Genomic DNA, 14,148 nt, shown 5'->3' with positions numbered 1-14,148 from the left:
TACGGCAATTATACAGTGATAGTAGAGGTGGCACGTCCATTCTAAACCCCTAACGCAGTATGTTTCATCCGGTGGTACATATACTTAGAGGTCTTCCAGGGGGTACCCAATTCGTCTAGATCAGTGCTTCTCGACCCAGTTTTTGCAGCCTCAAGAGTGGTCATGGGACGGGTTTATGGGGTTTTGAAATGGGGGGCTGGCATTAGGAGGTGGTAAGCAGGGTAACTGCCCCATGTCATAGATGAAGCGAAGTTACATGTTTCAGCCCCAGGAGGCAGAGCTCAAGCTTCAGACAAGGGTCACAAGTGCAAAACAGGCTCAGTCTCACATTGAAATGCAAGTACAATACCTATATTCCAAGGGATAGATTTTATAATTATATGCTAAAATTAGAAAGTAAGCAATTTTTCAGTAATAGTGTGTGCTGTGACACGTTTGTATTTTTATGTCTGATTCTATAAGCAGGTAGTTTTTAAGTGAGGTGAAACTGGGGGTAGTCGGCACAAGTCAGACTCCTGAAAGAGGCACAGTCGTCCAGAAAGGTTGAGAACCACTGCCTTAACTTATTCCCAACAATTTGCCTTTGGGGCTGAAACTTCATTTTTTGCCTGAGCCCAGATTTTTATATATATATAAAGCAGTGATGATGAAACAGACATTTTTTAGTTATCGGAGTATAAAAATGGTTTAAAGTTATTAGGAACATTGTTCAGATGTTTGGAGCTCAAAATAACAAACTGCCTTGTCTTAAAACTAAGTGTTGGCATACACTTAGTCCAGAATTATTAACACATCCTTCATATGAACAAATCTGGATCTGAAATAAAATTACGAGCGTTCAACAAGAGCAGGACACTGCTCTTCAGTGCATGCTCAAGTCAATAAGTAGCACCCAAAATGCTGCAGGGATGGATGTGTGATAGTACAATCAATCATTTTCATAGCCATTGCTGAGCATGGTCTACGTCAAAAGTAGAAGAACAAAGTTAGATCTGAAAACCTTTCCAAGTATTATTTAATGTACGTAAAGCACTAGAGGGTCAAGATCCTCAGTTGGTGTAAACTGATGTAGCTCTACTTAAGTTAATGGAGCTATACTGATTTACGCTAGATGTGGGTCTGGTCCTATTAGTGCTAAATACTGATACTAGAATACAATTATTATACAGCTCCACTATAATCACAGAGTGCCACAACAGCAACCACTGTACTAATACATGTGCAGACAGTTGGCCAGGATACTAGCACTATTGCTGGCATCACAGCTGGTGCACATGAGCCCTGCCTAAAACAGTGTTCTGTTGTGGGGTGTGAGTACACTTCACTCCATCTCTACTTCTCCCTCCCTGCCTTGGCACCAATCTCCTGTCAAACACATGCAAAAAACCCAAAACTGCTCGAAGTGGCCACTGAGCCTGCCTCAGCTGTATTTTTACTTATGGTGCTCTGTTCCTTGATACATTAGCACTGCTTAGAAATCCTGTCCCTAAACAGGACAGGAAGTCATTGATAGGGCCTGGATTGTAGAGGAAAATTCAAGAATGTATTTGTCAAATATAGTAAAGGGGATCTGCTTGCAGATAGTCCATGAGTGGATAGATGCTAAATGGCAATTATTCAGTCAGCTGTAGTCACATTATTATAGTCACTTCCAGTGTATGTAAACTCTAAACTCGGTCCTGGAATACCGGATAAGAACTGCTCAACTTCATTTTCCTTTAGCAATAATCCTATCTTTTCAACATGTCAACCTGTGTAACTGCTGAATGCTTAATGTTTATAACCAACTCTAATAATAATTTACAAGTGCATCTCAAATAAGTAAATGATTATGGAGCCACATTACCTTGAAACTGAAAGATCAGGAGATGGATCCATAAGAGGATAAACTGTGAGTCTGAGCATCTCTGATTTCATTGGTTTCATAAGCTATGTAACGTTGGGCCCATTCAGTATTTGGAAAGGCGACATCAAGGGGGAAAAGGAGTTAATAAAACATATAGGTTCATAAGTTTTAATGCCTTTGTGATCACATAGTTAGACCTCCTGCATAATAGTAGGTGAAATCCTAGAGTCTGTAACTCCTGCATTAAGACCAACAATTTGTGACTGAATTAAGTATATTTCATACACAAAACTTTTGCTTACTAGACTGAAATAGGACTCCGGCTGAAAGAAACACACTTTTTCCTTTAACTGAATAAGCAAACTACAGACTTGGGTACTGGTGTCACCAGTCCAGTTTTTTACTGGAACAGATTTATTATAAACAACTATTATCCTAATTTGGGGGCAAATCCCAATTACTTTACTAACACGAGTATTCCCCTGGATGTCAATGAGACTACTCCTGTATGTACGGCAGGCAGTATTTGAACACTGAATTTAGTCACTTGGATTCTGAACTGTGCACATGAAGCTTTATGACTAATTTATTCTTGCAACAATGCATACATATATACTTATGGCTGCGATTACACTTGGACGCTGAACCAATTAATTTAAAAAACTTTCAGGGTGTGGGGAAGAGTCTTTGTAGAGCTAATAATTCCAGGTTATTCTAGATGGGAGGTGTCATCCCCTCATCCCCAAATTTTTTCGGGGCGGGGGGGGAAGAGGGGAAGGAGGAGAGAGGGCTGGGGCATATAATTGGTTGAATGGAATATCTTCAAACCATTCCTACTCATTTTACAGGCTCAAATACTCAGATAAAATGAGTGCATTTAAAAAACATATATTAGTACTGAAATACACTATATATAATGTATATCTTTATAAAAGCAACAATGTTAATAAAGGGCTACATTAGAACTGAGATCACACAAGGTCAGGAACTTTGAAAGAGTGGAGTCCACAGCAAGAAGAGGTTACTCAGTTTGTGCAGTAACTGCAGTTCTTCAAGGTGTGTCCCCCTATGGGTGTGCCATCTCAGGCACACATGCAACTTGAGCCCTGTATCAGAGATTTTTCCACTAGCAGTGCCCGTTCGACCCACACATGATGTACGAGTGAACTGCTCTCAGTTCCTTCTCCAGCTAAATGTCTCCACAGAATGCAGTCCAAAGCAGAGGGGAAGGAGAGTGGGTTGTGGAGCACCCATAGGGGGACATACCTTGAAGAACTGCAGTTACTGCACACGGTGAGTAACTCCTCTACTTCTCTGAGTAGTGTCTCTATGGGTTGTCCACTTCAGGTGATTTCTAAGCAGTTTCTCCAGAGAGAGAAGTGGTCTCTGAGAAAAGGCTACAATTGTCAAATTGGAGGTCCTCAATGGCATTCTGTACTGCTCTCAGAAACCCCAGGAGATGGAGCTATGATGCCCTGGGCATAACTACTGCCAGGGAAATGGACCTGGCGGCAGTGTCTGCAGCATCCACGGATGCCTGAAGAGCCGTCCTGGCCAATAATTAGCCCTCTGAAATGACGGATTGGAATTGCCCCCTCTGTTCCTATGCCACATGTTCAATAAAGGCTGTCAATCTATTCTACTTTGTGAAACTGAATTTGGCCATTACCGCCTGATAATTTGCAATTGTGCACTGCAGAATTAGGTAGATGGTGAGAAGACAAAAAATCAGAGTCCTTAGGGGGAAACGTAATACTTTTTAATCTACCCCTTTGCACACTGATGGAATAGTAGCAGGTGTTTGCCACACAGTTTTACCTGGATCCAGGATTGCCTTGCTGATGGACATGCCACCCTTAAGTGTGTTGTTGACTGTAGGACAACCAACATTTCATGTTGTAAATCCCTGACCTCTTCCAGTAGAATTTGAAGAGAGCGACAGCTATCCTCTTTATGAGGTCTTGCACTGGCTGAAAATTGTTGGCTATGGACGGTGGTGGAGGCACAACTGCTTTTTTCTGAGGCAGCTAGTTGTGGAGGAGAGGACTGAAAAACCCTAGTGTCCCTTTGAGATGGTACCAGTGGTCTGGAGAATTGCTGTTGGTAAGCAGCTAAAGGATCCCAGTTTGGCTGTGAGGGGAGGAAGGAAGAGGCATACAGGAGAGGAGGTGGCATGCAGGGTTGGTTCTACCATCCTTGATGATGGTCATTATCTTTTCTGTAACTGTCAACGAATGGGTTCCTGACAGCACATGTTGGAGAACCCTGGACTGAAATAGAAAAGACTGATTGGAAGTCCCCTTCATCATCCTCATCCAGTGAAAGAGCCCCCAGAGAAAAGGATGAAGAATCCTGCAGAACGGGGGACAGTAGCAGGCTGGAAATTGAGGTCTTGGTACCAAGAGATGCTTCATACCCATGAGGAGCAGGGATTCAGGCTCATCTGATATGGACGGATTCCTTGTGCATCAACACTCTTACGGTACTGAGTAGGGAATTGGTACTGACACGGCAGAAGAAACACAGTGGCTGAAGCTGACGATACCGTCAATGGCAGATGTGACGATGTAAGTCCCCCCCCCCACCCCCATACACACATACATCGCACCATGCCCCGCGATGGTGTCTGGCACCACTGCTTGCTCTGTACTGAGGGTATCAAATTGGTAGGTGCAGAGTGAGGGATTGAGCCTGCTGGTATTAGAAAGGGTCGCTTACCCTTCTTGCCCCGATAGAGGGTACTGAAGCCCTGTCAGAGCTATGTCTCTCCCTCAACCTCTGGGGGTTTCCAGCTCCATTGGTATCAGTGGAGGAGTCCTTTGATTCAATGGTACTGAGCCAAGAGGCAGAGGATGTAGATCTTGTAGGGTACCTGGGCTTTTACAAAGCAAGCTCCTTCAGATGAAACTCCATACTTCTCTTTTTCGGAGCCACTCAGAAGTCTCCAATGATCTCCCCCTTCTCAAGGGAAGCCTGCACCCAAGTAGATGGGGAGCTGAATTTGTCTGGAGACAGATGTACAAGGGCAGTCTTCTAACCTGACTCAGACACTGGTTGAGTGCTCCATCATTAACAGTCTCAGCTTAATCTCCTTGTTCTTCCTTGCCTTCAACTTGAAGGGTAGGCAGAAATTGCACTTCTGGGAGACATGGGACTCTTCCAAACAATGAACATACTTAGAGTAGCCATCATTTACTGGGATAGCCTCTTGGCACCATAGGCTGCATGTGAAGCCTGGTCAGCCAAGCATGCCCCTGCAAGAAGACAAGGCTTCCCAAAGAAAGAGAGGAGAACAAACAATCCTCTCATTGTTAACACTTATGTAATAAATATAACTACTGAGGCTGTCCAGCGATTAAAAAAATTGCATGACTAATCGCACTGTTAACCAATAATAGAATAAATATTTTTTGATGTCTTCTACATTTTCAAATAGATTGATTTCAATTACAACACAGAATACAAAGTGAACAATGCTCACTTTATATTTATTTTTGATTACAAGTATTTGTACTGTTAAAAACCAGAAATAGTATTTTTTTAATTGGCCTAAGTACTATAGTGCAATCTCTTTATTATGAAAGTTGAACTTACAAATGTAGAATTATGTACAAAAAGACACGCATTCAAAGATCAAACAATGTAAAGTTTTAAAGCGTCAAGTCCACTGAGTCTTATTTCTTGTTCAGCCAATCGCTCAGACAAACAAGTTTGTTTACATTTCCAGGAGATAATGCTGCCCGCTTTTTGTTTACAGTGTCACCTGAAAGTGAGAACAGGCATTGGCATGGCACTTTTGTAGCCGGCACTGCAAGTTATTTACATGCCAGACAGGCTAAACATTTGTATTCATTCTTCGGCCACCATTCCAGGGGACATATTTCAATGCTCATAATGCTCGTTAAAAAAAAGTGTGTGTCAATTAAATTTGTGACTAAACTCCTTGAGGGAGAATCGTATGTCCCCATCTATGTTTTACTTGCATTCTGCCACATATTTCATGTTATAGCAGTCTTGGATGATGACCCAGCACACACTCATTTTAAGAAACCTTTCACTGCAGATCTGAGAAAATGCAAAGAAGGTACCAATGTGAGATTTCTGAAGATAGCTACAGCACTCAACCCAAGATTTATGAATCTGAAGTGCCTTCCAAAATCTGATCAGGATGAGGTATGAAACATGCTTTCAGAATTCTTAAAAGAGAAGTCTTAAAAGAGAAACTACAGAACCCGAACCACCAGATAATGAAAATGAACATGGGTCAGTCTGTACTAAAAACAAATGACACTAACAAAACAAACCATAAAAAGAACATGAAAGAGCGGAGGCACACTTAAGGTGGTCACGCTAGAGATTCATCTTAGGCTGAGGCAGTAGAGAAGGGACTGCATGCGGTTCACCTGTGCATCCCTATACAGACTCAGCATCCAGCATGAGGAGGTATAGGCAGGGCTGGCTTTAGGGCGATTCCCCCAATTCCCGGGAACTGGGCCCTGCCTAAGAGGTCCCCGCACCCTCCGCCGAAGTGCCACCAGAAACAGCAGCAACCCATTGAGCTGCCACCAAATTGCTGCCGCTATCTTTGGTGGCAGCTCAATCACTGCAGCTGTCTTTGGCGGCATTTCTGCGGCAGCTCTTTCGAACTGGGCCCTGCGCGTCCTAAAGTCGGCCCTGGGTATAGGCCAAAGAGGCATTGGAGATTTTTTCCACTATCAATCAAGGGCTAGAGAGATGCCTGTGCTCCTAAAATGGAGAGTCCACGGACCTAACTGGAAGAACTAAAAAAAATAAATAAATCTACCCTACTGCACACTTTCTATATGAATTCATAAAGAATCTGAACGCTTCCTGCAATTGGACCAACCACCCTCAGCTCTCACTGACTGCGGCAAGAGTACCTTGCAAAATTGAGCTTTCTATCCGTTTTGTGGGCAATAAAGAGAGAGAGAGAGCGCGAGCTGGGGAGACCATACTTTTGGCATTTGTTCTATTAACATTTCAGACTTCGCATCGAAGTAATGCCTGACTTTACTTCCCCCTAAGCTTTTTACCTTGTATTAAACATCTATAATCCCATGGTAAGTAGATCAAACTGTAGAATATTTGAGGCAGCTCCCCAGGTCACTACATAAAACAAATGAAAAAATACTGCTTTTTTTTTATTAGTGTTATACTGTATTCTCTTGTGTACTAGCACTTTGAATAAGTTCAAATCAATGAAAATATTATACAGTGAATTATGATTCTGCATTCCTTTCCATGAAAGCTTCCCAACTTTTTAACATGTTTAAAGTTTTTAAACACCCAAACAAGTTAAACTGTAGTTTTGATTCCTTCTAAAGTTTTGCCTAAATTTGGAACACATTTTGAGACCAATTGACTTTATGCCAAGACTAAGGACAGGCCTATACTTTACTTAAACCAGTGCAACTCTGTGTAAAGTAGTGTTAAATCCATGGAGTTAGCCAGTGAAAACTCCTCTATAGACACACAAACTGATTGAAACCCGGTTTACGTTATTTTAGCTTAAGTTAGTGGCACAAGCTAAATCAATAAACCAATTTAAAAATTGGCTTCTAAGAGCAACCACACAGGAGTTTACACTGGTTTAAAGTAAAATCTACTAGAAACAATAGTGAAACGTGCAAGTTGTGTGTAGATAAGCCGTAAGATTTGAGTTTAAAAACAGTGCTAGTTTAAGTTCTCTGCCTAGCTAACACATGGCTCTCCCACCACTCTTCTCCTCTCTCTATTTGTAACTCATCCGTTCCCTTTCCTGTTGCATCAGGAAATTCTAAATACAGTGGCTTCTGCAGGGCGCTGTTATAATTACCACAGTGTACTGCAACTGTGAAACTTATGCAAAGTATGTAACTACTTCAATAAGCTAGAACAGACAGAGTTTAATGTGGTTATTTTGGCTTTCTAGAAATCCTTTCTGACTAACAGTTCACCAAGAATGAAAATGATACTTTTTGGGAAAATATTTAATTTGGCATAAAATTTTTAAGACACAACATTTTCCCCTAAGCAGCTCTCATTATAAAATAAAAGCCTCTGCTTTACAGACCACTAAAAACTTTCATAAGAAGTTGAAGACAGTGAGCTCTGAAGGAATGCTAGTACAAAGTTCCTAGTCCCCATGACCTTTTATAACTTTTGTTTTATCCTGGTTCTCAAAACAAATCTAGACCAATAATAGAATCTTTAGAGCTGTGAAAAATGCACTCACCAGTACAAAAGAGCTGCATTAGCAACAGCTACCATTTTCACCAACTTCCGTGAGAACACATTTTAACCACCTTCTGAGGATTTTATTTACTTTACTTTAGTTCTGTGGTGATGTATTTATTATAAACCCTGTCAAGCCTCTGTAAAAGGTCCCCCCCACACACTGAGTAATCCTGGTTTAAAGTTAACACATTTCAGAAAGAGTAGTAAAGTCAAGCATTCTTCAGAGTTGAAAGTTTCAAAAAAGAAATAGCAAATGTTCAAGACAAAACATACACTTCTGTCTTCTCTAATTAAGGAAATATATTTTACACACACACAAGCACATAATATACATATACTTTAAAACAATTACGCATTCAAACAAATAGACAAAAGGATAATCCAGCAACCTGTAAGAAATCTTAAAACAGCAATTTCAAATATTTCAAAATACAGAAAACAATCACTTTTTCTAATCTATAATGTCGTATCTGACTGGTTTGGGTGCTTCCTTTTATTTTCTTTCATTCAAGTTTGTACTATACCTAGAGCAACTCACTGATTGGTTATGCTTGAGAGATCAGATTTGCTCAGTGCTATACAAACATCTTTATAAGACGTTACAAAAAAATAGTAAATGTGCGATTTCTCTACACTGATGTTTAATAGAAAGCTGAGAGTTTGGTTAAGTCCATGTAACGTCATTAATGTCAAACATATCAGGTCAATGCAAGGAATAAAATAATACAAGTCTTACCAATTTGAAAAAACTATTTAATCATAATACAGCAAGCTAACAGTTAGACCAAATACACTTTTAGTTTATCTTTCTCCAATCCCCCCCACCATAGATACACAGTACTGTTCTATGAATGTGCAAGAACTATTTCTGAGATTTTTCTACAGAGTTTCATGCTTTAAATTCTGACCATGCCAGTTATACTCCTTGATCCCATAAATTAATGAGGTCATTTGACATACACGTTTACAAAAAAGAAAACTGAAGCAAGAGGAGAAAAAAAACCATGGAGCTGTCAAATGGTATATAGGATTACAGGTATAGCATCTTGATACTTTAAACCCATCATCCTGAAAGTGAAACATTTTTTACCTGAGGCTTGGTCTACACGTGCGGGGGGGGGTGGGAGGGGGAAAGAGAGAGAATCGATCTAAGATATGCAACGAAAATAGCGTAGCTGAAGTCGACGCATCTTAGATCGACTTACTTCACGTCCTTGGGGCACGGGATCGATGACCGCTGCTCCCCCATCAACTCTGCCTCTCACCCTGGTGGAGTTCCGGAGTTGACGGGGAGTGTGTTCGGGGATCGATCTAGACGAGACACGATACGATCCTCGATAGATCGATCCTGCCGATAGCGTAGACATACCCTGAGACTAGCAATGGTTTGCTTCATTTAAACATTTTCTAAATGCCAGCTTTATCTTCAAACTCCAAGAAAACCCTGTCTATGACATAGAAATTGCTGTGAACAGAGCTACATGAAAGGATTAATCAACAGCATTGTATGTCAGTCTCTAAACAAGGCCAAACACTGAATCAGAGTTAGATTCCTCACGAGCAGTTACACCCAGTTAATCTGCTTGAAAGCAGCAAACTATGTAAATCTACTTATACTGATGAGATAAAACATTACACTCATCAAAATGTAACAGAAACCATTGTTACCAGGCAAAACTGTTAAAAATAAATTAAAAAAAAAAATCACTGGGCTTTCTTACAGCAGCTCAGATACTGATCCAGCATCTACTGGTGAGACTCAATGGTTACTTCATCCGAAACCTAAATAGCTACTTGCTCTGGCCCCCAAAACACAGTGGAGATGAGGAAAATTGGGCTGGGCTGAACACAGTGATTTAAAATCCCAAATCAAATGTCTACAGCAGCTCTACAGATACAAAGAGCAGATGGAAGGGAGGAGGTCCAATTTTCCATCACACTGGCATTACACGGGCGTAAATCTGTTTACTTCATTGTTGCTATCTTGGATTTACACAGGCACAACTGAAAGGGGCAAATTCAGGCTCCCTATATACATAGGTTGTAATGAAGAGAGATCTAAAAGAGTTTACAGCAGAGGGTGAAGAGGTATACCACTTTTTATAGACTCTTCACAGTAAACAGAATATCCTCCTTTAAAAAGAAGAGTAAAAATATTAGACTGTATTTAGCCACTTTCACATAGCACATATGATCACAACTGTTTTGACAGAAACTACTGAAGGATAAAACCAACTGGAATAGGCAATGCATTGTCCACACTCTTCAGCCAGACTTGAACTTGCATTCTGTTTTTGTCAGGGCATTACCTGCCAAGTTACTACTCACTTCTGCAGCTTCAAACTTTGACATGAGCTCAGGAGGAGCATTTTTAATGTGCTCGTCTGTCCGCAATGCAGGCAAATCCTATTTAATACAGATGACTTCAGAGACCAGAGCTTGCCGCTCACCCTAACACTATAGAAGAGGAAAAGATTAGGCACCACCCACCTCTGTCTGACCTGAAAATGAAGTAGCTGACCGGCTCCTAGGAGCCTGAGTACACAGAAAGATAGAAACAGATAGCAAGCACAGTACTATAATCACAGATTCCTTTGTAAAATGAACATTACTTTTAGGCAACAAATAGAGTATGTCAGTGAAATCCTGGCCCCACTGAAACCATTGGGATTTTTGCCATGGATTACAATGAGGCAAAATTATATTATAATTCCTTCCCACTGAAGCTGACAGCGTACTTCATGCCGTTTGCTGATAGATTGCAGTCAACTTTCAGTCACAATCCAGCACCAACCAGAAATTTGGACAGAAAAAAACAGATTTTATCAAAGATTCAGGATTCTATTAACATCTTACACCATTCTGCTACCACTTATAAACACATTATAATTAAAAAGCCAGCATGGGCTATCTCAGAGTATTTACTTTTCATTTTTAAAATTCTATTAATGTCTTCTCTGACTCATATACTGGATACTCTCTTTTAGAATAGAAGAAAACCAGCCTCTTCGAATAAAATACAAATACAGTTTTTTTGAAAATGGATTAAATTTAATTGTGCATGAATAAATCTACTTTATATCAAATGGAGGGTTAGACTCTCATCTTGTGACACTAATTCGTCCATGCAGTTGAAGTCTCAGTGAAAATGAAATCACCAAGTTACTCTTATTCCCAAAGAAGTCAATAGGAGTTTTGCACAGACTTCAATGGGAAAAGGCTCAAACCCCAGCTCCCTATGTAGGAAATGTTTGAATAGAGAATGGCTAAACACTAACAAAACCAAGCTCTGGTACCCGGAGTCTTAGGACTACATAATACCCATGCATTCATTTCCTCATCTGCTACTGAAAAAGAAAAAAAAAAAGTCTGTTTGTTTTTCTAATTCAGTCAGGCCTTTTAGCTCTTTGAATCTAAGGAGTGCACTGTGAAAAGAAGAGCATCTTATCAGCATGCTCCAGACCAGCAGGCTAACTCAGATCCTTGCACAAAACATACAACCCTTCAGTAAAAAGGCCTCACCCTTAGAGTTTTCCTCCCTCACCCTTAGAGTTTTCCTCCCTATTTCCTTGCTAACACCCTGTTGCATGCTAACAAATGAACACACCAGACCCTAAGGTGTCTTACTTAACTATCCTTTCAATGTAATGTAAGGAAATAGTGTCTAATACTTTGGCTTCCCTTACAAAGTATGCAGACACACGATACAAGAGCTGCACTATGGTTGTATCTGAGGGATTTATTTAAAAAACAAAAAACAAAAAACAACCCCCCCCCCAATAATCACATTTTATTACATATAGACACACACTTCAAATGCAAGATGCAATGATAACGACACATTGTTGGGTGTCACCTGCAGAATGTTGTTGAGAACTCATCATAAATGATTTGTATTGTAAAGATGTTTCTTTAAAATGGAAGAAGAGAGCAGCAAATTATGAAAGCTCACTTAAACTCCAAGATAAACCTAATGTACACTATCAGAGGGGTAGCCGTGTTAGTCTAGATCTGTAAAAAGCAACAAAGAGTCCTGTGGCACCTTATAAATGAACAGATGTATTGGAGCATAAGATTTCGTGAGTGAATACCCACTTTGTCAGATGCATGCATGTACACTGTTGCACTGGTTAATTATCACAATCCTAAACATTCACATGCTTACTTATCAGAGAAACATGCATGAATTTTAATTTAAATTTTTTTTAAATTAAAATCAATAATTCCATGAAACCCTGTAGCAAAGTGACACTCCGTTATAACGTGATGTGATCTGATATTTCTATCTTTAATGTATCCCAACTTCAGACAGAATTGACAGTGCCTCCTGCACCATTATGATGATAAATTAATTTGTTTCCCTGCTAAGGGGGGGCAGACTCAAAAGGTGATTTGTGTTTCTCCCTCCCCAGTCCACAAGAAAATAAATGACAGTGTGTGGTAGTAGTGAGTTGATTCTTTTTTTTTCAGTCAACCAAGCATCTTGCCACTGACTTCTAATCCATGTAACGTTTTCTATACAAGCACAGGGTCCTCACTTTTTCTGACAACCCTGAAGCACATGAGTTTTGTTAGTTTGTCTGGTCAAAGTTTAATGAAAACTGGTCTGTTTTGTAATAAATACTAGTGTGACAAAGCCAATACTAAAAATCAGAAACAGGAAACAGTTTTCCAAGTCTCTCCCACTCCCACCGCAACAGGGGATGTTGGTCTAACCATGCCAGCTGTTTTCAAAACTTAAGATGCTAAAATGTTCGTTTCAAACAGTTCCATAGATGTGAATGGTTCAAGTTTATCAAAACTATCTGTCTGCTCATAAAACGTCACAGGATTTCCCTTGTGCTGCTAGGGGGACCGAGAGGGGGGTGGGGTGAGGTGAAGCTCAGCGGGGACAGCAAAGGTTTTTTTGGAGAGTATGGGGTTTTTTGTTTGTTTTGAAAGCACGTTCGTCCTTTTTGTCATTTTATCAGAAAGGAAAACAAACATTCAGCCTGAAGTTTCGATTTTCAATGCATGTTGCAACTTCACTCCTTAAATAAACCAAAACGTGTTGAAGAGCTCAGCAAAGCCAGGGCTCCCTGGGCGGTACACAACACGCCCCTCCACTGCTAAGGCCACCCGGCTGAAGTCGCCTGACCGACACCAGATCGCCTCTCTTTCGGGCACTCAGCAAGGTCCCCACCACGCAGCCTCGGAGAGGGGACTCTCGCTCGGTACAAGCCAGCGGGACGGGCGCAGCTCAGCTCCAAGAAACTGGAAGTTACAGCCCCTGCCACTCACTCCCCCGCCCCCGCCCGAGACGTACCCACTCCTCCCCCTCCCGGGGGGGGAGCGCTGCTCTCTTACCTGTTTCCTATAGGGAGTCCTGCTGCCGCCCGCCGGGTTACTGCTGCTATTGGGGAAAATCATCGCCCCGCCTAAGCCCCAGCTTCCCCTCGGGATGGGCAGCAAGTTTTGTGCCAAGCTGCGCGCAGGGGCGGCTGCGGTGCGGTGCGGTGCGAGGTGCCTCCTCCCTCCGAGCCGGAGTTCCGCGCACAACGACGCCTCTCTCCCCCTTCCGCTCCGGGGAGCAGCCGCGCAGCGCCTACCGTACGAGCAGCAGCAGCCGCCGCGACCGAAGAGAGTTCATTGATCTGGCGGCAGCAGCGGGCGCTTCCCCAGCAGTGGCAGAGCCGATCCCACCTACCAGCGGCCTCAACCACCGCCCAGAGAGAGAGCAGCGCCGCAGGAGACAGCCCACAGCAAGCTCTGCGCCCGGCCCCTGCGCCCGGCCAGCCCAGCACGCCGCCGCCGCCTCCTGCCCTGGCCGCTCCGCTCTGCGCAGGGGCGCTCGGCTGCCGCCCACTGCGCGGAACCCCGGAGGAGCAGGCGGCGGCCGCCCCTGTCCCGCCGAATGGTTGCTTCTGGCCCCCGCATACCGCACATTCCACTGTGCAGCCAGCAGCTCCCTGCGCACCAGCGGCGGCAGCACTGCGCCCCTGGGCTAGGCGCTCCGCGGCCAGGCGAGCGCACCGGGGGGTGGGGGGGTGTCGGCTCCGCTGCACCTGGGGAAGGGCCCGCATATG

General features: G+C 42.5%; 1 protein-coding gene across 4 annotated transcripts in view; it reads right to left on the bottom strand.

The window, feature by feature from the left end:
- Positions 1-14,148, bottom strand: part of RBMS1 (RNA binding motif single stranded interacting protein 1) — a 204,140-nt gene that overhangs the window by 122,195 nt on the left and 67,797 nt on the right. Inside the window, exon 1 of one of the 4 annotated variants that reach the window (XM_030579897.1) lies at positions 13,672-13,876. The exons of 2 other annotated variants lie outside the window; for them this stretch is intronic. Coding sequence is in view for 1 of the 2 variants with exons in the window: in XM_030579896.1 (XP_030435756.1) it covers positions 13,430-13,492 (63 nt within the window). In the remaining variant the exon portion in view is untranslated. Of the gene's footprint in view, positions 1-13,429; positions 13,877-14,148 lie in introns of those variants that run through there. One more of the 4 variants, XM_030579896.1, reaches the window with a different exon arrangement.

This window comes from Gopherus evgoodei, chromosome 11 (assembly GCF_007399415.2).
Source record: "Gopherus evgoodei ecotype Sinaloan lineage chromosome 11, rGopEvg1_v1.p, whole genome shotgun sequence".
In the NCBI taxonomy this organism is placed as follows: Eukaryota; Metazoa; Chordata; order Testudines; family Testudinidae; genus Gopherus; species Gopherus evgoodei.
This window is presented reverse-complemented; position numbering and strand designations above follow the sequence as displayed.